Below are 25,547 nucleotides of genomic sequence, written 5' to 3'. Positions count from 1 at the left end.
AATCTTGAAATTAGAATTGTTGTGCCTTATTTTGTTCATGTTTTTACATATATTCCGTTTGAAAATACTAAAATTTGTATATTTATTTTTTTTGGTTTGTCTGATAGCATTTATTTATAAAATAAATCAGACATTTCAAACGGTTACTCGCTACTTGAGTAGTCTTTTCACGAAGTACTTGTTTACTCTTACTCGAGTAACTTTTTTGAAGACTACTTTTCACTTTTACTTGAGTAATATTTTAAAGTAATGCTACTCTTACTTGAGTACAATTTTTGGATACTCGACCCACCTCTGCTTTTGGATCCACTTTTTTGACCATTTAAAGAAACCGAATTTTGAGGTACTGTTGAGTCCACTTCCCTTCTCAAAGGTGTCTAATTCCTACCTCTGGTATTTACCTAGTAATATTGCCATAAAACCATGGAAAGTGAGGGCTGCAGAACAGAAGCCAACTTACACGAGGAACAGGCCGGTTGTGTATTTTAGGACCCCACGGACATTACTGCCGCTCTGAGTTCGGTGACGTCAGAGCGGTCTGCCGATATTTGCGGGTTAAGAAAGATGGCGGCTGAGAAGAGCAGGTTGAAACAGCGGAGTCATAAAAGCAGCATATTTAAAGAAGGTAATTAATGCTCTGAGACTTGAAAGATTCTAGTAAGAAGAGTTTTTGTGTGGTTTTAACCGCAGTGTGTTTGTGCGCGTTTGATAGATAACAACGGTTATGAAATGACAATGCAGCGCTCCGCTTCGCCAAATATTCGCCTCAGCCGTTGTTTCGCATAATTTTGCGAATTTGAGCTTCCCGCTGTGTTCGACCGATAAAATATCACTGAAAAGATTGTTTTGATTATGACACTGAGCGTGCGTTCTTTGAGCCGGGGACGACTCATTCTCGCTGTGCAGTGTGTTGTTACAATAAAGCCGGTGTGAAGCCACTCAGCTGTCCTCACCTGCAGCTGAATCTGTTTGTTTTTCCTGCTACTGCTTACCCCTTGAGCTGATGTTCCTTCTTGTAGAACATGTCATTATAACAGCCGCTGAACCGATCTGTCAATGTACAGTAAATAGAAGCCTGTATTCGTCTATTATCTAGCAATTAGCTAACTTAACTTGCTGTGTAATTTTAGCTAGGCTAATGTACGACGCACTGGATAACGAGGCGCTATAACAGCGGACACCGTTACAAATGTAATATAGCTTTATGCCTTAGGCCTTAGGGTACACACATTACAAATTAACTTCGAATTCCAACTAAAGTTAAAATTGCCAGTTGAATGGCTTTCCTCTCTTATTAAGAAATTCATGAAATTAACATTTGTAAATGAAGATCTGAATTGAAAAATTCAGCTTTTTAATTCTCTAGTATCGACGAAACTTGTATTATTTTTGCAAGAGCTCTGATTGTGCACCCTTGATCTCAAATGTAAGTCAACGATTTAATGGACAGAGGTCAGAAGGAATAAGCAGTGAGGTAAGTTTACCTTAATACTGGAATGCTCTACTATTTAGCTGTGGAGCTTCAAAGAATTACTTGCCAGTAGTTGTTACCTGTCACTGGAAAAAATAAAACGCATAAGCAATGCTATCGTGGTTTTCGTGAAAGACACCCAGTATCAGGTTAGAGTAGTTCATAATAATCTGCTTACAAGGTTCTCAAGGATACCAGGACAGCTGTGTTGGTTTCCCTGAGCTGGCTGTTTAGGAAATCTTGGATTTTTAAAGTTTACTAACTCCTTAGTCTGTTTGGGGAGTGTTGGTGGACTGTAATATCAAAAAGCCTTCACTGTTCTTTACCCTGTTTTTAAGCACAGAGTTTCTTATGTCATTGAAGAAGAAGCTGGAAATGTTTGCTGTTAAAGATGTCATGGGATTTGTATGTATTTGTGCTGGTATGTTTATTATCTTGACAGATTCAAGTTCAGACTGAATATTGCAACAGCACTGATGCTTATAGACCTGTACTTATTAGCCTGATCCTAATGGGAATTCTTAGGGCGTGGTTATTGGTTTTGCAATTCTCTGATAAGCCCTGGGCTTCTTCATAGAAGCACTTTAAGACAGATTAGCAGAATTTTGACTCAGAATCAGAATCAGAATCAGAATGGGTTTATTGCCAGATGTTGAGGTTTACAACATTAGGAAATTGCTGCGGTGCTTCAGTGCAGACAATAAGAATTAAAGTGCTATGTAGAAAGAAAGATATGTGCATGAGATATATACATGAGAATAAGAATTATGAGTGCTACGTAGAAAGATATATACATGAGTGCAGGTGGTGATCAGTGCCAAACATGAAATGATGCAGTTACACAGCGTAGGGTCATATGTTAGTGGCGGGGACAATCATGTGGTTATTGTTCATGTGTCCAACAGCAGAGGGGAAGAAACTGTTCTTGTGGCGAGAGGTTCTGGTGCGAATGGACCGGAGCCTCCTGCCTGAGGGGAGCAGGTCAAACAGACTGTGTCCAGGGTGAGAAGGGTCAGCTGAGATCCGGGCTGCACGCCGCAGTGTCCTGGAGGTGTACAGGTCCTTCAGAGATGGGAGTCTGCAGCCAATCACCTTCTCAGCAGAGCGCACAACACGCTGCAGTCTCTGTTTGTCCCTGATAGTGGCTCCAGCGTACCACACGGTGATGGAGGAGGTGAGGATGGACTCGATGATTGCAGTGTAGAATTGCATCATCGTCCGTGTTGGCAGGTTGAATTTCTTCAGCTGCCTCAGGAAGTACATCCTCTGCTGGGCTTTCTTGATGACGGAGGTGATGGTGGGCTCCCACTTCAGGTCCTGGGTGATGGTGGTACCCAGGAAGCGGAATGAGTCCACAGAGGTGATGGGGGTGTCAGTCAGGATGATGGGGGGGAGTGGGGCTGTGTGCTTCCTGAAGTCCACAATAATCTCCACTGTCTTCTGGGCATTCAGCACCAGGTTGTTGTGGCTGCACCAAGACACCAGACGTTCAACCTCTCTCCTGTAGGCAGACTCGTCCCCGTCCGAGATGAGCCCAATGACGGTGGTGTCATCTGCGAACTTGATTAGCTTGACAGACTGGTGGGTGGAGGTGCAGCAGTTGGTGTACAGGGAGAAGAGCAGAGGAGAAAGAACACAGCCCTGAGGGGAGCCGGTGCTGATGGTCCGGGAGTCCGAGACATTCTTTCCCAGCCTCACGTGCTGCTTCCTGTCCGTCAGGAAGTCAGTGATCCACCGGCAGATGGGATCAGGCACATTCATCTGGGAAAGCTTGTCTCGGAGATGGTCTGGAAGGATGGTGTTGAAGGCAGAGCTGAAGTCCACAAACAGGATCCTGGCGTAGGTTCCTGGGGAGTCCAGATGCTGCAGGATGAAGTGTAGGGCCATGTTGATGGCGTCGTCTACAGACCTGTTGGCTCTATATGCAAACTGCAGGGGGTCCAGGAGGGGGGCCGTGAGGGTCTTGAGATGGGAGAGAACTAGGCGCTCAAATGACTTCATGACCACAGATGTCAGAGCCACGGGTCTGTAGTCATTTAGTCCAGTGATCCTAGGTTTCTTGGGGACAGGGATTATGGTAGAGGACTTGAAGCAGGCAGGCACATGACATGCCTGCAGTGAGGAGTTGAAGATGCCAGAAAACACTGGGGCCAGCTCGTTTGCACAGTGTCTGAGGGTGGCAGGAGACACACCGTCTGGGCCGGGAGCTTTCCCGAGCATTCAGACTCCTAAACTGCTTCCTCACATCTGCTTCATGAATATGAAGAGTTGTGGTCGGAGGAGGTGGTGTGAAATCCTCTTTTGTGTGGGGTGAGGGGGCGGGTGTTGCAGGTGAACAGTTTGAAGGTGGTGATGGCTCTATGGAGGGGGGGGAGGTGGGGGAATGAGTGTCCAAAGTGCCTCTATTGTTGGGGTCGTTGGAGGTGTGAAGGCTGCCTGATGGCTCGTCAAAACGGCAGTAGAAGTTGTTAAGGGTGTTGGCTAAGAGCAAGTCATCAGTGGAGTGGGGGGTTTTAGGCTTGTAGTTTGTAATATTCCTAAAACCTTTCCACACAGAGGCCGAGTCATTCTCTGAGATCTGCTGCTGCATCTTCTCAGAGTGCTGATGTTTGGCAATGTCCACTTCTTTAGTGAACCTGTACTTGGCCTCTCTGTAGTAGTCCCTGTCTCCGCTTCTGAACGCCTTACTCTTTTCCAGCCACAGCTTTTTGAGTTTAGGAGTAAACCAGGGTTTGTCATTGTTATAACTCACCCTGGTGCGTGATGGCACAATGCTGTCCTCACAGAAGTGGATATAGGAGCTGACAGTGTCCGTAAACTCGTCCAAGCTGTTAGAAGCAGCCTTCATTGTGTCCCAGTCTGTGGTCTCCAAACACGTGCGAAGCTCCTCCACAGCTCCTCCACTGAATATAGTTTCTAATGTGTTTTAATAGCAAAGGACAGACACTGGAGAAATGTTTAAATTGGGCAACTTGCTGAAAGGGTGAATCTAAAGGGGGCGTGGCATGTAGACTGTTTATTTTCAGGGTTCCATAGCGTTATTTATTTTAGATTTAAATTTAATGCCCTGTCCTACCTATGACATGACAGCCTTACCTATCTGCTTTTGATGTGGAGGAGTAGCAGCTCTACTCTGAACCCCTCCCGAATGACTGAACCCATCCATCCACCTTTTCGAGGCAGAGCCCATCCACCTTTTACAAATCAGGCCTAGATTAATAGATTTACTGCATTTCCCAAAAACCATGAGCAGTCTGGTGGCAAAGTTGGCAGTCTACAGTAGTCCTTTTTAGCAAATGGCTGTGTTAGCCTTGCTCCATCTTAATAATTACACCAGCAGCAGAAAACAAAATACACTGTCCTGTCCAGCAGCTTCACGCTGAAACTTTACCGTGTCTTGCCAACATGGGTACAGACACAAACTGTGACTTCTCGTGACGAAAAGTCTGAACTCACTCACTGAAAATACTTGAAAACAAGCTAACTTCTCCACCTGCTCTGTGTCATCGCACACTGTCTCTTTGCGCTCTTTTTACTTTTCCTCTTCTCTCCCACTTTGTGCTACCTTCACCCATCATATGCAGGAAATTACATTTTTCACAAGCAGTTCACAATAACTGAAAGAACCTTTTTTTTTTTTTTTAAACAATGTAAATATGTTTTTAGTCATTTTACATAAACTTTGACTTTTAACAAAATGCATTTACTCAATTTCCTTTTCTTTGTAATCTTACTTTACTTTCTTACTCCACTTTACTATCTATCTATAAATCTAAAATTAGTAAAACATAACTGAAGTTTTAGATTATAAATACAGTATGAGGGAGATAGATGATAGATATTAATAGATGGATCTCTTTGAAATCTTCATCCAGAAGAGTACAGTATGTTTATGCTTGGATACATTAATAGCTTTGCATTATTCACAGTTCAGATGATCTTCATTTGTCTAATGGTGTACCTCAGTGACCCCTCTGAGTTTATCAAATATCTGAAACAAAGAGTTTCTAGATGTCTTCCTCCCTTTCAGTTAACTTTATTCTGATTTGCTGGCCCTCGTAAGTAGAACGTTAAAGCACGGACTGTCTTTTTCATATAGCATAAGCAACATCATAGCATAAGCAACATCACTGCTTCTATGACAAATTGAATGGGGACCAGGTCACCCAAAGAGTTAAATCTGTCCTGGTTACATGTCTCTATTCAATCTAAGTGGCTCTGTAGGTCAGTGAAGCATCACTGCTGCCATACAAGGAGCTTTACTCATCCAAAGGTTAAAACTGACTTTTGTAAATAGTGGTTTTATTTACTATACACTTCAGGTCAGGCCTGCAGTTCCGTAATGGCAATAATTCCTCTTAGAGGACTATAATCAAGAGGAAAGCTGAGGCTTCTAGAATTAGACTGGGTTTTTTTCCCCCATCCAGCAGACTTTCACTTCGACTGCCAGTTTATTGATTCCTGCAAGGAGACTCAACCTTCAAGACTACAGCCATGCTATATAGAACATATTCACACTGTAAAGAGTGCTTAGTTTAATGCATTTATTTGAAAATGGCAATAATGGTATTGCATTTGTTTAGAACTGTCAGCATTTTCCCATAAATAAAAGGCAATTAATTATTTTATTCTCTAAATACTCTAATATTCTATATTCTCTAATATTCACGTAAAGATTATTTTGGTAGTCAGTTTGTGGCTAATCTGTCAGTTAATTTTTATTAGTCAACGATTATTTATTCACTCCTTTAATCTTTGCTTCCTGTAGGCATACCTCTTGTTCCAGGCTACAGTGCATATTTGCTTTACCTGTTCAAGTTGCCCAGCTATAAATGTCACCCTGCTGTCTCTTCTCCAGCCAATTAAAATAATGACCCATGAAACATATGAATTTGAAGTCAGTGTTTTCAACCAATAACTGTAGAAAACATGGACGACCTAACAGCTTGTCCCCTGGTGTCTGGCTCCAGTATAGGTCATAAACCCCGGCTCCTCCATGTTATCAGATTTTTCACAAATATGCTTTATGCCATTATTAGCAATTCTCATTGTTCAAGGGGTCTCCTTTCTCACAGGTTGGATTCTAGTTAATAACTTAATGCTGTTATTGGGGTCAACGTCATCATGACAGCTTTGACTGGCAACTGTTGTTACAGAGAAACTTGCCTATATCTAATCTGGAATGGCTGATAGAGCCAGGACGCGGAGAGGAGGGCCAGGATTTACTTTCCAAAACCACGACTGTTTCAAACTGACAGCATGAGGTGTTCTGCAGTAAACTGGATTAACCGACAGAAGGACCAGAGGCCTAACTGCACTTTTTCGGTAAGTTGAATGTGAGTTTGTAAGATAATCAGAAATTAACATCCTGAGATAGCTAGCTTAGTTGAGCAGTCATCTGTTGGGGAAAGCCGTGTTTGGTAGCTAATCCGTGCATGTGAATGAATATACCTTGACTAAACAAGTCACTCTGAGCTTGAATGTACATTAAAGTCAGTGCTGTACAGTCAGAGCTCTGCTGCTGTACTCAATGGAAAGATGTTCAGACCTGCAGCTGAAGATCAGGCACTAAAACTGTTTATAAGAGCAATGGAAAAATGCCACTCTAGCTGCTCAGTCACTAACTAACATGACAGTTACTGTACTTTTTATGAGTATTATTCTGTAAGAGAAACAAGTTAGACTCTCCTTCAGTTCTTTTGGAGAGCTGATTATAAAATATATGCAAATGGCAGCATTTTTGTGTCTCCCTTACATCTGTAATGACAGTAACACCAAATTAATAAAAGAAAATGCACTTTAAACCCTCATTGATGGATTTCATTCAGTTTTAACAGAAGAAGAATTACTGAAGATCGAAAATGTTCTCACAATACAGCCTGTAAAATCAGTCCCAGTTTCTGATTTCCGTTTGTGTCTTACACAGCTGATGTTCACAAACTAAAAGAAACAGGATTATAATAGGAAAGCAGGGGTATCTATACACAGCCTTGTACATGGGGGCTTGCTTGTTGTGTTAGAGACTCCATGATAGTTCCTCCTCTTGCTCCCATTTCTTAGGTTTCTGTTGCCTGAGGTATTCACTGAGCACATTGGTGGTGGCCATCTTTCTGGTGTAGTTGTGGATATTCGTTGTCTCGTCCTGGACTGTGGTACTGACACTCACTAGTCCCCGGCCTCCTTCCTTCTTAGGCATACCTTCCTTCTATTTAGGCGTACAGTCTCAGGGTGCTAGATTTGGGGTGAAACCCTACATGCATGGTAAGGAGCTTCCATGTCTTGATGACAGTGGCTTCTATGTCTGCATTGCTATTGCTGCATTCCATAGTCTACCAGAGGCCTGGGAGCTTGAGGGTCCTGCGGAGTATCTTTGCCGTTTCTAGGACTTCGCTCTTCTGGACAGAGATATTGGATGCTGTTCCTGGGATCTGCTGGAGCCACTCGCCTAATTCCTGACAATTGCTGCATTCTGTAGTCAGTATCCATAATGATCTCACTGAGGGGGTTCAGGCCTATGCAGAACTGGAACATCTCCTTGGTAGATCCCGCACTTGATGGTGACTTGGGCTATGGGCTTGAAGTTGGCCTCTAGCATTGTTTACCACATCTGCATTGGGTTCCTGATGAAGGCTGTTAGGGACCCGTTGATCTTGTACAGTTCTAGGCATGCCAGGATCCATTTGTGGTGCATCGAGTCATAGGCCTTCTTATAATAAATCCAGGCAGTGCACAGGTTGGTGAACCTGGTCTTGGAGTCTAGCACAACTGTTCTGTCTGCCAGTAGCTTTGCCAATTCCTTTATGTGCCCCCTCTCATGTGTTGAGCCATATGCCTATTCATTTTAGCTACTATGATACCTGACTAGAGCAGGGCGATATGACCAAAAATATTTATCACGATATACATTTGAAAATTTGTGATAACGATATAACTGATGATATAATTGACACTAGACAAAATATTTTACAACTCCACAACTTTATTAGTGCAAAAAAAACCAAACAAACATCAATGTATTTTTACTTAAACAAGCAGCTGTTTTTTATTAAAAATTTAACAGTGCAAATGCAAATTCCTTGCTGACAGTTTAACCAAAAGGCATTTCTAGTGGAAATTGGCCGACATATCCTCAGCATAACCAAGGCATAATCGCCTTGTGCGTATGAAAACAAAGGCACTGCTCATGCGCGTTTTACCCATATACCCATCGCAATATTTCATTTTCTTACCGTTGCCCAACATTATACCAGTATTACCGTGAACTGTATAATATGGCCCAGCCCTATACCTGACAGGAGCTTCCATGGGGTACTGAGGTAGGGTATTGGCCCGTAGTTTGATGGAACTGGACCCTTCTAAGGATCCTTGGGGAACAGGACTGTCCGGCCTTCAGTTAACCATTGTAAGTGTCTTGACTAGCAGCTGCTTCATTTGCACTGTTAGATTCTCATAGAGTGCAGTCAGTTTCTTCAGCCAGTAAGAGTGAATCATGTTAGGGCCTGGTGCTGTCTAACTCTTTACATTGGAGACCCTTTCTTGGATGTCTGCCACTGTGATTGTTACTGAACCCTGTTCAGGCAGGGTTTTGTGGTCTGCTCTTATATCCACCAGCCACTGAGCATTGCCATTATGTGTTGCGTCCTTTTCCCATATGCTCTTCCAGTATTGCTCGGTCTCAAGCCTTGCTGCTGTTCTCATACTGTTCCCCTGACACTGACATTGGTTTATTCTCCTGCCTTCTATTTCTCTAACCCTAACCCTCTTGAAGCGGCTGGAAAAGGCTCAGTTTTTGCTTGGCAGTTTCTAAGGCCTCGGTTATGGGCAGCTTGCTATACTTCTTGGGCAGCTTCTTAATTTCCCCTTTCTGTAGCTCCGATAGTTGGCCAACCACCTTCCTCACGTCTTTGATCTGTCGCCTGGATTAACAAGGTCCGCGTCAGGTGTTGAGTAACCAGGACACACAGATGACAAGTGGAACAAGACAAAATAAGTGGGCAAGAGACAAAAATAGGGCGCTGTTGGAAGCTGCTACATAAGTAACCCCAGCGGAAATAGTTGCATGAATGGATGAGGGACCTATGGAATTTTCCATACCCAGCATCCAGATTGATGGCGAAACTAGTAGCTCAGTGTTCCAACATTTGGAAGAAGGAACTGCTCTCACGGCTAGAGATTAATGAGGTACCACCCAAATGCTATGTCATTTGGAAGTCAGCCACTTCCTCTATGTTGCTGCATGTTACATGCCGAGCAGCTGAGAAATAGAAGGCAGGAGAATAAACTAGCTGTTCCCAAAGGAACAATCCAAGGTGTGCTCTCAGTGGCAGGGGAACAATATGAGAACAGCACCACCAAGGCTGGAGACTGAGTAATACTGGAAGAGCATACGAGAGAAGGACGCAACACATAACGGCGATGCTCAGTGGCTTGTAAATCTAAAAGCAGACCACTGCACTAACCCTGAACAGGGTCCAGTAACCATCACAGTGGCAGACATTTAAGAAAAAGGTCTCCAGTATGAAGAGTTGGACTGCCACCAGGCCCCAGCATGGTTCACACCCACTGGCTGAAGAAGCCAGTAGGTTGTCAGTGAGCGCCTAACTACACAAATGAACCAAAGGATCAGTCCCATCCAACCACCGGCTAATAACTTGCGTCAGTACCACGTGGAGGCTTCTGGCAGGCACATGGGTCAATACATCAGCGGGGCACATAAAGGAATTGGTAGGAGTATCAGAGGAGCAAAACACCAGCTACTGGTTGACAGAGCAGTTGCCCAAGACTGCTAGACTAGGCTGACTAACCTGTGCACTGCCTGGATTGATTATAAGAAGGTCTATGACTTGATGGCTCACACTTGGATCCTGGAATTCCTAGAATTGTACAAGATCAACAGGACCCTAACAGCCTTCATCAGGAACTCACTGGTGATGTGGCAAACAACACTAGAGGCCAACTTCAAATCTATAGCGCAAGTCACCATCAAGTGCGGGATCTACCCACTGCTGTTCTGCATAGGCCTGAACCCCCTCAGTGAGATCATTACGGATACTGACTACGGAATGCAGCAATTGTCAGGAATTAGGTGAGTGGCTCCAGCAGATCCCTGGAACAACATCTAATATCTCTGTCCAGAAGAGAGCAGTCCTAGGAACGGCAAAGATACTCTGCAGGACCCCCAAGCTCATAAGCCTCTGGTAGATGACCTGAGCTTGAAGGATAAAGACCGGCCACAGGTTTGAAAGGGGGAGAGAGAGAGAGAGTGAGTTTTTTTTTTTTTTTTTTTTTTTCCTCAACTGAGTTTGTTTCAAGTGTTCTTGTTTAAAAGGGCAAAATTAGGTTCTTAATTAGGTGTTGTTCACAAAGTTAAATGTTCAATACTCTGTACATGTTATATCGCTAGAGAGAAATGATGTGAAGCATTAACCTCCTAAGACCCGAACTCTTCCACGGCAGGCATTTTTAATTTCTCTTTGATATTTGGGCTGATTGGGTTCTCATGAATGTAAAAACAAAGAATTACCAGATTTTATTTTTTTTAACCAGATTTTTGTTCCTAAGAAAAATGAGAGCCACATATGAGGATATTCGTTTAAAATGTTGATAGAACAGTAGCAGTATAATGTCCTCGTAAGTGGATATCAGGCCCTTGTAGAGCAAAATTAAATATTTTGGTCTAAATAACCCAAAATGTGATGTCCACATATGTGGACGCCAGGTCCTAGGAGGTTAATATGTTGTCCAGTACTCGGGCAGCAGCTCAAACAATGCTAATGATGTGTGTTTGTCTCTTGTTTTCCTGCAGGTGACCACCATTGAATTCTGACCACTTTATTTCAGATTTGAGAGATACACTTCACATTTTACAGTTTGTAATGATTCTTTTCTCCTTTTGATTACAGGAGCCGCCCTCAGCACCACCCAGAAAACAACAACAGAAAAATCATGTTATGTGTTCACTCTTGATGAACACACTGTTCATGACATGTTGGGTTTGTCCATCTTATTGGCCGAGCGGATAGTGGAGGTCTGAAGACTTCCCTCTGAGGGAGCTGCTGGTGAAGATTATGAGTCCTGTTTGATCCCTGCGATGAGCGTCAGTCCTCCTGATGTCACAAAAATAATGTCTTTCTCAGTGGGTCAACAGAACATCTGGCACAGGACAGGTGTAATTTATAAAATAAAAATAAAAAAATAAGCATGAAGCTTCTCCTAACCTTTGGACCCAGAGAACCGCCTTGGCCCTGCCTCCAGGGTGAATCTGTTGATTATGTGGACTCTGGATCATGTTATGAAATTAGAAGAAGTAATCACACTTCTGTGAAACCTTCTGCTGCTGTGTTTTTCAATCTAACATTTTATTCAAACAAAGTGCTTTGAGAGTGTATAATGTATCTAAAACTGTTTAAATCTTCAGTTTTATAACACCTAAGTCTTATGTTAAAATCTGAAAGGATAGCATTAACAGTAAAAAAACAAAAAAAAAAAAAACTTTAAACCACATTTTTTAGAGTCTCAGCAGCTGAATAACAGTTATTAAGATTATTTTAAAATGAACCTAGAATTGAATTTACACAAGGTCCTGAATAATCAGGTCCCATCTTAATGGCCTTATAGCACCATATCACCCCATTAGAGCACTTTGCTCTCAGACTGCTTACTTGTGGTTCCTTCAGTATTTAAAAGTAGAATGGGAGGCAGAGCCTTCAGTTTTCAGGCCCCTCTTCTGTGGATTCAGGAGACAGACACTATTTCTACTTTTAAGATTAGACTCAAAATATATATTTTTTCCTTTTTTTAATAAACATATTGTTAGGGCTGGATCAGGTGATCCTAAATATTTCCTTAGTTACATTGCAAGGTCCAGGCTGCTGGGAGGTTCCCATGAGCAAATGCAGTCAAAATTGTAGAAGAAACTGAGTGTTTCTTCTTCAGTTGCCCCTTTCACTTTGTTTATACACCTCTGCATTTCGTTATTATTTATTATAAATCTCTGGCTCTCTTCAATAGCTTGTCCTTTCCCTGTCTTCTTCCCCTTACCCTAACTGGTCAGGGGGCCAGATGGCTGCCCCCTGTGAGCCTGGTTCTGCTGGAGGTGTCTTCCTGTTAAAAGGGAGTTTTTTTTCCCTTCCTACTGTTGTCAAAGCACTTGCTCATAAGGGGTTGATGAGCAAGCTTTTTGGGGTTTTCTCTGTTGTATTATTATAGGGTTGTGGGATCTTTACCTTACAATAAGGCAACTGCTTCTTTGATTTGGAACTATATGAATAAAACTGAATTGAAATTGGAAAAGTGTCTGTGTTTTGGAGGTATTGGCCATTTCTCATATTTATAATATTTATTAGAGATTATATTGTTGTCACCGACCCCCCCCCCCCCCCTTTTTTTTTTTTTTGTTTCTTTCTTTGTTTCTTTCTTTCTTTCTTTCTTTCTTTCTCGTGAGAAGTCATGTATTTGATCAATTTGTAATTGCATTGACAATTTGTAATGACAATAAGAATATTGTATGTAAAATTTGTCTTGGAATGCTTCCAATTGTAAAAATTTACCATTGTCATGGTGATTAATAAAAATACCATTATCATGAAACTGTTTCTATATCCAGTGTTTTTTCTATTTCTGATAATGGTTCTCTTGTTCCATTGAGTAGAACCATGTAAAGTTATGGGTAAATATCATCTTCCACTAATAAAGTATTTGTTTGTGGATTTTGGCTAGGTTTACAGACAACTTTGTATTATCAAAGTCGCATATTATTGGAAAATCCAGACCTCCCATTTAATAAAAATTTCACAGTAATTTAACTTCCTCAAATGTACCTATTCAGAGTTGACGTCACAGCTCCAGGGCACTGATCTTTTAAGTACTTGTGCGTTGCAGTCGCAGGACGACTGTGATATTCTCACACACTTTTCAAAGTCTCCCTTTCATCTTTCTTCCATCTTCTCCACCCTCCTGTTATGCTGTGTTTTAATGGTCACACTACATTTTTCTTTGTTAGTACTGAGTGTAGTCTTGGCAGGCAGTCAAGGCGATACTCTCCAATGTATTTCTGTAGTATATTGTAGTTCTTAAACCATATAAGTGTTTCTGTAATATGACACATCAATAAAATTAGATGTTGAGCAATTTTCCTAGTCATTGTTATCGATGACAATGTGTAGCTGTGTCAGATCAACAGTTAGCTGTAAAAAGGATGTTACTGCAGCTGTGGCTACAACCGTAGCTTGCCTCCACCAGTGTGTGAATGTGAGAGTGAATGAATAGTGGCATTGTAAAGCGCTTTGGGTGCCTTGAAAAGCGCTATATAAATCCAATCCATTATTATTATTACTATTACTGATTAAGATTGTGTGATTTGCGTCATAATCTTTGTACTGTTACCTTGTGACAATTGCTTGTAAAGTTGGTGTGAACCATTAAGGTAGCCCTGTAATGACAGGGCTACCTTAATGTAACTGTACAGTTACTGTACTCTAACTGTAGTTTTGCAGGCCATTTCACTAATACTGGTAACACACAGATCGGGGAGTTTCTGACTTCCAGCATAATAGAAAATTAAGTAGACTATAATGAGCTTATTATATTAAGTTATAACATGTGCATCTTTATTACTCTTACTCTTCATGCTTATGGTTCTATTAAATAAAAACTGAATTAACCTCCTAAGACCTGAACTCTTCCACAGCATGCATTTTTTTTATTTGGGCATATTGGGGCCTGATGAATGTAAAAACAAAGAATTACCAGATTTATTTATTTTTTTTACCTTATTTTTGTTTTTAAGAAAAATAAGAGCCACAAATGAGGGTATTCGTCTAAAATCTTGATAGAACAGTAGCAGTATAATGTCCTCGTAAGTGGATATCAGACCCTTGTAGAGCAAAATTTAGTATTGAAGTCTAAATAACTCAAAATGTGATGTCCACATATGTGGATGCCAGGTCCTAGGAGGTTAAAGGAGGTATTAATTGGCTCACCTCTGTTCTTTGTGCCCTCAGTACACACTCTGGACTCTTTATTTGCCTACTGGTGAAATAAATCTGTAAGGATGTAGTGGCATTTGAGTCTGTCTGAAAACCTATTGTCTCTCCTGTGTATTTTTTCAGTCATTATTATATATGTTTAGCACCCACTAACATCTATTTAATCTATTCCTAATCTATATATTCCTTTCTATTTCTTATTTATTTGCTTTATAAATACATTTGGCTCGACTTTGCATTGAGAGATGAGTTTCATTATCACCCCAACCGGTCGCAGCAGATGGCCGCCCCTCCCTGAGCCTGGTTCTGCCGGAGGTTTCTTCCTGTTAAAAGGAAGTTTTTTCCTTCCCACTGTCGCCAAAGTTCTTGCTCATAGGGGGGTCATATGATTGTTGGGTTTTTCTCTGTATCTATTACTGTAGGATCTACTGTACAATATAAAGCGCCTTGAGGCGACTCTTGTTGTGATTTGGCGCTATATAAATGAAATTGAATTGAATTGAATTATCCAAGTCAAAAATAATAGAAATGGTCTCCCATATAATAACAGGATCAATGTAGCTGCCACCCACCCCTCCAAACTCCACACTGATTTTTAAAGAATCTGGAAGTGAGTGTAATTTATCTAAGCACTCACAACCAACTGTTTCACAAGTGGTTGTTATATGTAGAGTTGCCAAAATTAAATTGCTAGAAAGTCATGTTATATTTAACAGCAATGTTCATGAATGTTGAGACAACTGAAAACGATATTTTTTTGCTACAAATGATAATTGATAATAAGAACACAGGCTGTAAATCCCTTTAATTGGCTAGTTATTGCTTTGTACCAGTGAACAGTCATGACCAATCATTTCTGCATTCTGAGCCTTCAGACACATTTTAAGCTTACTTTCCCCCTCTCAGGTGGCCACAGTTTTAAATCATGCGCATCCCAGATGAGGTGTGAAGAGGAGGACTATGACCTGCTGGAGGAGGAAGAGGAGGAGAAAGTGGGCAGGCCCCAGCCTGTGCAGATTGTAGTGGCAAATGAGGAGGAGCATTCATTCTTCCTGCAGGAGCAGGTGCTGGAGCAACTGCTGCTGCAGAAGAAGGTCCAGGACCTCCATGTGGTCGTCGTCTCTGTGGCTGGAGCTTTTCGCAAGGGCAAATCCTTCCTGCTCGACTTTATGCTTCGTTACATGTACAAACAGGTAACCTGTCAAGTTCTGTGAAATTCAAATTGTTAGTTTCATCATAATCCTGCTGACAAACATCACCAAATATATCCACTGACCTCAACTCTCGTCTTGGTGGAGCAGTCAAAAGAACCACTGAATGGCCCCACTCTGGCAAAATACAAATGCAAACTATACACCACGATAATGAGCTTATGGAATCTGGTTTTCCTGAATTAATCATTAATTTCAGAATTGGCTTGTTTCAAAATGTTGAAAGTTGTAACGCTGTGAATAATGCTGTACACATATTTGATTTATCTGAGTGTGGCTACTATTAACTGCGGTAGCAGTTTCTGTGTCCATTAACAGTTAATGTTCATAACCATCACTGGGTGCTATGTCAAGCAGATGAGTGCTGCTCTTTGAAGCAGTTTCTGTCAACATACTGTTTGAAGTCTAATCCACACTGACGATGAAGATTGGGAAATTTGGTTTACTAGGAGCAACTGGAACAGTCAGTATTTATGATTTTATGTTAAGCTTATACTGCAGTGTTCATATCACTGCAGATGCAGCCCAATCCATCAGACTGCTCCTCTTTCCCCTTGCTGGTGAAGAAGACCCCGAGATACTTAAACTCCTGCACTTGGGGCATCAGCTTGTCTCTCACTCGAAGTGGCCCTTTTCTTATTGAGGACCATAACCTGTAACTTGGAGGTGCCAATACTCATTCCTGCCACTTCACTCAGCTACAAACTTCTCCAGTATGAGCTGGAGGTCACCTGCTCAGAAGAGATTATAAGGCCACCAAGGTGAAAGCTTTCTGCCGCTTGGCTACCCCTAGAAATTCTGTTCATAAAACATTATAAAGAGAGCCGGAGGACAGAGCAGCCTTGGCGGGGTCCCATCAAAAATAAGTCCAACTCATTGCTGGCAATACAAAACAAACACTTGTAACAGTTATACACAGACAGACAGACTAGCTTGTAACAATTGACTGGACACCCCCCCCCCCCCCCCCATAAACACAAGGCTTTCCACATGTTTGCGTGTGAGTTTGGAATGCAGTTTGTTAGCTATACTCTTGTGATCTTCCAGTCATCTGATTCGTGGCTCGGCGGTGTGGAGGAACCTCTGACTGGCTTCACTTGGCGGGGTGGTTGTGAACGGGAGACCACGGGCATCCAGGCGTGGAGCGATGTGTTTGTAGTGGAGAAACCAGATCACAGCAAGGTCTGTGTCACAGCATCTTCTAGGCTGTTCCTTTTAAAATGTGGTGTGGGTATGTGTGTATATGTGTATAGCGTGAAAAAATGTTTCACCCCGTACTGATTTATTTATTTTTTGTTAACTTAAATTTGTCAGATCATCAAACAAATTTAAATATTTGACAAAGTTGACACATGTAAAAACAGAAATGGGTTTTTTAAGTGAAGGCGTTTATTATTCAGGTGAAAATACAGACCTATATAGCCCTGTCTGTAAAAGTAATTCCTCCTATGCCATCTTTGTAAAGCTGAGTTTAATTTCTCTAGCCACACCCAGGCCTGATTACTGCCACACTTGTGACAAATGGTGAAAAATGGAACATTGGTAAACCTTCCCAGGAGTGGCTGGACAAGAACTGAACAAAATTGCTCTAAGAGCTCAGTGACGACTCACAAAAGACTCCAGCACAACATCCAAAGTAGGTCTGACTTGCCTCAGTTACTGCCAGTGATACCGACTATGGAATGGAGCAATTGTCAACCACCTAATCTACCTACCACACAACTTGGATCTACCTGAATGACATTCTGATGTCTGTAGTGTAGCATAGGCGGATGGTAACAAAGAGAGGGAAGGTATTCCAAACTGATGGGATTGCATTACCAGAAGGCAGCATTGCAGACATCGAGGGCAGCTACAGGCACCTGGGAATCTCATAGGCAAATGGGAAATGGGAACCACGAAGAGGCCGCTAGGAAAGCTGCAACCACCAAGTACCAGCAGAGTGTAAAGCAAGTTCTGAGGAGTAAGCTTCATATGAAGATCAAGATCCCGGCAATCTACACTTACGCCCTGCCAGTGATTAGTAGCATCAGAAACCGAAGACGAAAGAGGAGTAAGGAGAAGAAGTAAGGATGATGGAACGGCAGGCCACTACTTGGCCACTGTCAGAAGAAGTGTCTGACATCCTGTCAGTGGGTGGACAAAACTGGACTGAAAGACAGCACAGAGACGCTAATCATGGCAGCACAGTAACAAGCCATAAGTACACGATCCATAGAGGCTAGGGTCTAACACACTAGGCAAGACCCCAGGTGCAGAATGTGTGAAGATGCCCCTGAGACAATCCAGCACATAACAGCAGGGTTCAAGATGCTAGCAGACAGGGCATGCATGTAATGCTACAACCCAGCAGGCATATTATACAGGAACACCTGGGCTGAGAATGACCTGGAAGTCTCAAGGTCAAAATGAGACATGCCCACTAGGGTCGTCGAGACCTAAGATCATGTGGGACTGCCAGATACAGACAGCCAAACTGGTGATGGCTAACCAACCGTACATAATAGTCGTGGACAAGCAGAGGAAGACAGCTGTAGTGATTGATGTAGGTAGGGCTGCTCGATTATGGCAAAAATGATAATCACGATTATTTTCACTGAAATTGAGATCACGATTATTTGACGATATTTATTTCGTCCGCCAGAGCTTATATTATTTTTTTACATGCTGTAGTGCCATTTGTGGGAGCATTTCAAGTTGCTATACATCAATACAACTGTTATAGCCCATATTTTAAAAATGTGTATGCATTAAGTCCATAGTAACTACATTAATTGCAAAAAAGTGCAATAAACTACAAAAAAATTGAAAATCGTTTTTGTTTTTACATATATTTCTACTTGGAGAAATTTAAGAGGTTTATCCCTCAAAACTTTAAATACAAAAAAGTTGCAAAAAATAGTTTACAACAACAGGAAATTTATTTTGAGTGTCTTCATAGTTTTATTTTTGGAGATACAGCAATTTTTATATACTGCAGGAAAAACAAAAAAACAATCCTATGATGCAAATTTGCAAAGAATGTGCATGTGCATCAAAATAAACTATTTCCAGCAGTGCAATTCGAGTTCTAAGGCCTACAAGTAAAAAACTACATTTTCCGCAAAAACGACGTCACTTGCGATAGTTCGCGTTGACGTCTTGTTCAATGTGGGAAGTTCATGATCGGATCGGCAAAGCGTGTTTCTGGAATATTATGTTTTTGTTCCTGCAAGCTCTTTTTATGCAATTTTTGCAAAGCTATATGTGGAAGGAAACCGTGACCGAGGACAAGCTGATGGCATAAGAAGTACGTACAACTCCTCTGGTTTCATATGGAAAAAAATTTATTGTGCTAGCTTAGCGTTCAGGTTCTACAGGGATTTAAAAATAGTTACACAAAACGAGCATGCTGCTCTGACCGGCTTTAAAGGTTTAACAATAACAATGTATTGAATAATGACTTTAAAAAATAATATAAAATAGTGTGCAAATACTGATAACAGCGCAAATGTTTGCAATATAAGAAATAAATGAAAAATGTGAACTTTGCAGTGTTGCTCTGTGGTGCAGCTACGACACCATAGCAAAGTTTACACACTGTGTCTACTTGATCCACGTCTGACTCCGCGAAGCCATAATGTTTCCACACCACTTAAGTTTTTTTTTTTTTACCTTTCTTTTCAACCAACGGCAGTCCACTCCTCTCCAAATAACTTCTGCTTAGCTTTCCGAGCTTCCCTCGGGTCCTCTTAATTGTTGTGACGCGTGTTCGAAATGCAGAGCAGTGCGCTTGATTTGCCACATGGAGCAGCGCGAGAGTAAAGCATGAGGGAGGGGCTAATAATCGGCTCAGTCATTTTTAATGATCGTTGAAAGCCCAGATCGTAATCGTGATTAAAATTCGATTAATTGAGCAGCCCTAGATGTAGGTATACCAAGTGATATCAGGGGGCTGAGAGAAGAACTCAAGAAGATGTCGAAGATGAAGGCAACAGTGGTCCTAGTGGTAATCGGAGTACTCTCGTTACCCCCCCCCCCCCCCCCCCCCCCCCCCCAGCTGGGCAAGTGACTCCAACAGATCACAGGAACAACATCCTTAAGCGCACAGGCCTCTGGTAGAGGACCCAAGCTTGAAGGATAAATAACGCCCTCGGGGGAGAGGGAAATTTAAAAAATATATATATTTATTTGTATGTATGTGGTGTGATGTTTTTATTTTTACATCATTTTTCCACAGGTTGCAGTTCTACTAATAGACACGCAGGGAGCGTTTGACAGCCAGTCTACCGTTAAAGACTGTGCCACACTATTTGCCTTGAGCACCATGACCAGCTCTGTGCAGGTCAGTCATCTTTTTTATTTCTAGTATATTCTAGTTGTCACATAAGAAACTCTTTAATTCATTGTGATAGTATAACAATAGAATATACATTTTTATCTAGAAATTATGGCATCAACATTATGTGTGTTTCAGGTGTACAACCTTTCCCAGAATGTTCAGGAAGATGACCTTCAGCATCTCCAGGTCAGTATCAGCCTGCAAGACAGCTTTACTATTTCTAGACTGAATCCTATAGCATAAACCCAATTCTCCAAAAAGTTGATTCTGTTCATCTGGACGTAGCGTTTTGTGAGAGAAACGTTTCGTCACTCATCCAAGTGACTTCTTCAGTCTCAACTGACTGCAGGTTTCCCCAACCTTATAAACAGTACATTTGCATAATGACTGAAACCAGCCCACTGAAGGAACAATGGGCTGAGAGGTCAGTCAGCTGAGACTGAAGAAGTCACTTGGATGAGTGACGAAACGTTTCTCCCACAAAACGCTACGTCCAGATGAACAGAATAAACTTTTTGGAGATTTACTTTCCTAGATGATTGAGAATGCATCAAGACCCCATGAACCCAATTATTTAGGTTATTTCTTATGTTACGTTATTTCAGCAACAATTAAATGCATCAAATTAGGGTTGTAATGATTTGAGTAATTCAAATAATTTGATTATAAAAAAATACTTGACAGAGCTGTGTGTTAAATGATGTGTCATTTAACACACAGCTCTGTTGTGTGCTAATGTGTTAAACGATGTAAATGCGAGCGTGGGTTGTACTAGACCATATTTATTTAGGCTTTCATTAAAAACGTTTTACGTTGAAAGTGAAATAATATCAAATGTTGTTGTCATTTTAATTGCGTTAATATTTAAACATATATAAGCTTTTTCACAAGCCAATAAAAAAGTATGGTTCAGTAAACCTGAGGGTCGTTAGATTGGACACTGAACTGTTATTAATATAATTTAACATCTACACATCAGCAGCACAAAAACCTTGCATCAACCCACATAGCAAAATTTGTATGGCCCGGATCTGGCCCACACAATGTGCTTACACATGGCCCACATACCGCAAAGAATGACGGCCCCTTGGTGGCCCAGACCTGGTTTGCCAGAGGTGAACCACACATGGGCCAGCACAAGGCCAGTTAGAGACACACTGGAGGTCCTGTGCTGGCCCATGTGTTACCTCTGGCAAACCTGATCTGGGGCACCATTCTTTGTGGTATGTGGGCTGTGTGTAAGTTGTGTGCAGCCCACGGGCCAGTTGCAGACACACTACTAGCCCAGTGCTGGCCCAGAACAGTTTCAGCTCTTGCCCCAGATGTAGGTGATCTGCTCTACCTCATGAGCTACAGCCACCCAGTGGAAAACATGAGTAAAGGGCAGGGGGGGCAGGGATAGCTCAGTAGGTAGAGTGGTGGCACCATGATCGGAAGGTCGGGGGTTCGATTCCACTGAACAGCTACCCTGAGGTACCCCTGAGCAAGGTACCGTCCCTACACACTGCTCCCCGGGCGCCCAATGGCTGCCCACTGCTTCACTGAGTGAATGGGTTAAATACAGAGAGGAATTTCCCCACGGGGATCAATAAAGTACACTTTCTTCTTTCTTCTTTCTTCTTTAAACCTCACTAGGTTTTGGATAAAGTGTATACTCACAAACCTGTCAAATCTGCATTTGAAACGTTTGCTACCATATAGTGCTGGGCCATATCATATTGTTCACGGTAATACCGGTATAACGTTGGGCAATGATAAGAAAATGAAATATCGCGATAGAATATGGGTAAAACGCGCATGCGCAGTGCCTTTGTTTTCATATGCACATGGCGGAAAAAGCATGGTGGCGACGGAGTATGAGAAGGGCGAAAGTGGATCGTTGAAAATGAAACAGATGAACCAGAATTGGTTTGTAAAAATGCTGCAACTTCAGTGGTGTGTAACTGGTTTAGCTTTCATCCGTCACATACACAACAAAGCACTATTTTTGGTAGAGCATGCTAGCGGGCCGTCGTTATTACCGTTTTTTTTTTTTTTTGGAAAATATGGCACACTTAAAATCAATCCTTTGATTTTTCTGAAAATCGACAGTGCCCTTATAATCCCGTGTGCCTTATGTATGAATTCTGGTTGTGTTTACTGACCTCGAAATGATTTTATGCACACGGTGCTCGAAAATCTGTCAAATGTTTTAGTACGACTTTGCTAAGCTACGAACCCGCACCGCTTGATGGATTGTCGGAGCATTACGGCTATCATAGGCAGGCGCCTCGCGGAGTGATACGTTCTGCGCTGTGTGTATAACGTCTTTTTATGTTTTGTGGATATTATACATGGTTATGCTGAGGATATGTCGGCCAATTTCCACTTGAAATGCCTTTTGGTTAAATTGTCAGCAAGGAATTTGCATTTGCTCTGTAAAATTTTTATATAACTTTAATGCATATAAAAAACAGCTGCTTGTTTAAGTGAAAATACATTGATGTTTGTTTGTTTTTTTGCACTAATAAAGTTGTGGAGTTGTAAAGTGTTTTGTCTAGTGTCAATTATATTGTCAGTTATATCGTTATCGCAAATTTTCAAATGTATATCATGATAATATTTTTGGTCATATCGCCCTGCTCTATTACCGTAGCAGTATAGTATTGCAACATGGCATTTGGGTCTTCTTACTAAAATGGGAAAATAGGAACATAAATAGTGCCACCATTGCCAGACCTGGCCCACATCTAGTTGACATACACCCACCCATGACACCAGTCAGTCAGAAGTGCCAGCTTGATGCCGGATCTGGACCAGATCTGGGCCAGACCTGTCTGTTATGTGGGAAAGCACAGGGTAGACTTCAGAATGCTCAGTTTTCTTCATAGCAGCCACCACATTCCTTTAAAGTCTTTTAAAGGCTTGAAGACACAAACTCACTCATTCCCTGCACACTTAAACTTGCAGACACACATGCACAAAAACTCATAATATGCACACACACCCTTTCAGAGCTCTTTTTTTTCAAAGCTGCCTTTCAGAACTCTGATTAAAAGATGGAATAATCAAGAGATTACTCGATTACTAAGATAATCAATAGCTGCAGCCCTACATCATATCCACGCATGAAATGGACAAGCAGTTTATGAAAGCTGCAGTCTCTCCAAACAAGATAAGGTCAAATTTTTCTGTGACAAGAATCAAAGAAAAAAACAAACACCAAATGAAAAAATAATTGTTTAGCACTCTTTTTAAAAATCACTACAACAGCATAGGAAATGGCCCAGAAAGGTTAGTTTTTTATGTGCTTCTTTTCTCTGACCCTCTGCCTCCCACTGAAGTATCCCTCTGAAGTTTAAGAGAAAATGACAATTTTTCCATCGTATAGATCTCTTGTACAGAATGTATCCAATCTTCCATCGTTGGTGGTTCAAGCTTAAGCCATTCCCTTGTAAGAGGCTTTTTACTTGCGGCCAGTAGGATATACAAGAGTCTATTATCATTGGAATTCAATTTATCCACTGGTACATTACACAAAAATATGGTCTCAAAGGTTAAAGGAAAAACAAATGAAAACACATTTTGTAGATGTTCATGGATTAGAGACCAATACTGGCGAATAACTGTGCAATCCCAAAAAGATTTGGAAATGGTTAGCTCCATCTCCCCCACATCTCTAACATGTGTCACCAGTTCCCCAATATCTTTGTTAAGCAGGGGTGATGAAAAATCTCATAATTCTTTTCCAGCAAAATTCACGCCAAACATTAGACCCAGTGGTAGCCCACTATATCTTGCATGTGTGGTCCCAACACTCCTCTGTAATTGACAAATTACCTTCTTTTTCCCACATTGCTTTAATATACACAGTGCTGTCGTTTTTACACCGCAGGATGCTGTTATATAATTTGGAAATGATTTTGCTTTGTGCTCCAGATTTGGTTAATAATAAAAATGTTTCTACAAATTGTAATTCGTTTAGGTTCACTTTTAATTTTTGATTAAAATAATTTCTGACCTGTAGATATCTAAAGAAGTTGTCTGAACCTAAATCATGTTTACGTCTTAAAAAGCTAAAAAAAAAAAAAAAAGCTCAAAGCTTTGGAATGCCCCCTTGTGGACAAATGAATAATAATTAGTTATACCTTTTGAAACCCAGTTCTTGAATCTATTATCGTAATGATTTGGGGTAAAAACTGAATCATATGCACACCATCTTAAAACCTTGGAGCCCTTTTCCAAACCGCGAATTCTTATTACTTCTTTCCAAGCAGATATCATTATTTGTAGTATAGGTTCGTCTGCCACGTTTATGTCCGATATTAAAGCTGTAACTGGTATTCCTTTAACTATTGTTCCTTCAACATCTTTCCATCCGGCGTGTAATCTGGACAACAGAGACATATCCATGGTCTTAACTGAGCTGCACAATAATATTCTCGTAGACAAGGAAGCCCACGACCTCCCTTTTCTTTCTTTAGTTTGAGTGTTTTATATTTAACTTTAGCTTTTTTCCCGTTCCAGATTTTGACAATCCAGTATTTTGACAATATTCTATCCCATGCCACAAACTGTTTTTGTGGTATGGCAATCGGTAAAGACTGAAACAAATACAGCAGTCGGGGAAGAATATTTAATCTGATTGATTCGATCCTGGAGTGTAGGTCCAGAAACGGAATGGTATTCCATCTTTGTATATCTGATTTTATAGATTCATTTATCTGGGCATAGTTGGCACTGAACATTTTGGTGAAGTCACGGTGTATTACCAACCCTAGATACCTAATGCTATCTGCATCCCATTTCCATTTATAGCAATTCTTAATTTTGACTGGTGGTTCATAGTTTACAGTTAATACCTGCATTTTATTTACATTAACCTTATATCCCGAAAAAGAGCCATACTCTGATAGCATGTCCATGATTTGGGGGAGTGCCTGTAAGGGAAAGGATATTGTTAAAAGTAAGTCGTCAGCAAGTAGTGCTAATTTCTGTTCCCCTCCTGCCGTTCTTACTCCAGTTATATCCTGTCTCTGCCTGATCCATTGACTTAATGGTTCTATAAACAAAGCAAAAAGCAGTTGTGAAATGGTTCTTTATTCTATGTATAGTCCTCTCTGCTTGTTGCTTCCTAAGTTTAAGAAACAGGAGTCTTAATGATTTCCTCCCTACCTCGCATTGCTGTTGTTTAATAAAAAGACCTTTTTTCTGTATGTCCATTGTGTTTAGATTATCTTTCTTTTTTTTTATTATATCAGATTTAATATCATCATTCAGCGTCACAGAGTGTAGATGTTGTAGCTCTAACAATTTGTCTTCTAATTGACAACGGTTTTCCCACCTTGATTTTATAATGTAAGAGGATATACTAATTATTTTTCCTCTAATCACTGCCTTCAATGCATCCCATAATATTCCCGGAGATACCTCCTCATTTTCATTATACTCTAAGTAAGTTTCTATTTCTTTTTTCAAACTCTCTTTAATATTTGGATAATTTAAAATGTTTGAATTCAACCTCCATAAGGTTAATCTATTTTTGCTATTCAGGCAGATATCAAGATAAACCGGCTTAT

General features: G+C 41.1%; 1 protein-coding gene across 3 annotated transcripts in view; it reads left to right on the top strand.

Moving 5' to 3' along the window:
• Window positions 1-544: 544 nt before the first annotated feature.
• Window positions 545-25,547, top strand: part of LOC146571941 (atlastin-2) — a 43,283-nt gene continuing 18,280 nt past the window's right edge. For all 3 annotated transcript variants that reach the window (XM_085275949.1, XM_085275948.1, XM_085275950.1), the window contains exons 1-5: window positions 545-625; window positions 15,364-15,650; window positions 16,716-16,850; window positions 19,888-19,992; window positions 20,125-20,175. In XM_085275949.1, coding sequence (XP_085132075.1) covers window positions 565-625; window positions 15,364-15,650; window positions 16,716-16,850; window positions 19,888-19,992; window positions 20,125-20,175 — 639 coding nt within the window. In that variant the 5' untranslated portion in view covers window positions 545-564. The remainder of the gene's footprint in view (window positions 626-15,363; window positions 15,651-16,715; window positions 16,851-19,887; window positions 19,993-20,124; window positions 20,176-25,547) is intronic.

The sequence above is a fragment of the Mchenga conophoros genome, linkage group LG6 (genome assembly GCF_057382185.1).
Source record: "Mchenga conophoros isolate Kocher_MC1m ecotype Shallow Benthic linkage group LG6, M_conophoros_male_GT1.1, whole genome shotgun sequence".
NCBI classification, from domain to species: domain Eukaryota; kingdom Metazoa; phylum Chordata; class Actinopteri; order Cichliformes; family Cichlidae; genus Mchenga; species Mchenga conophoros.
This window is presented reverse-complemented; position numbering and strand designations above follow the sequence as displayed.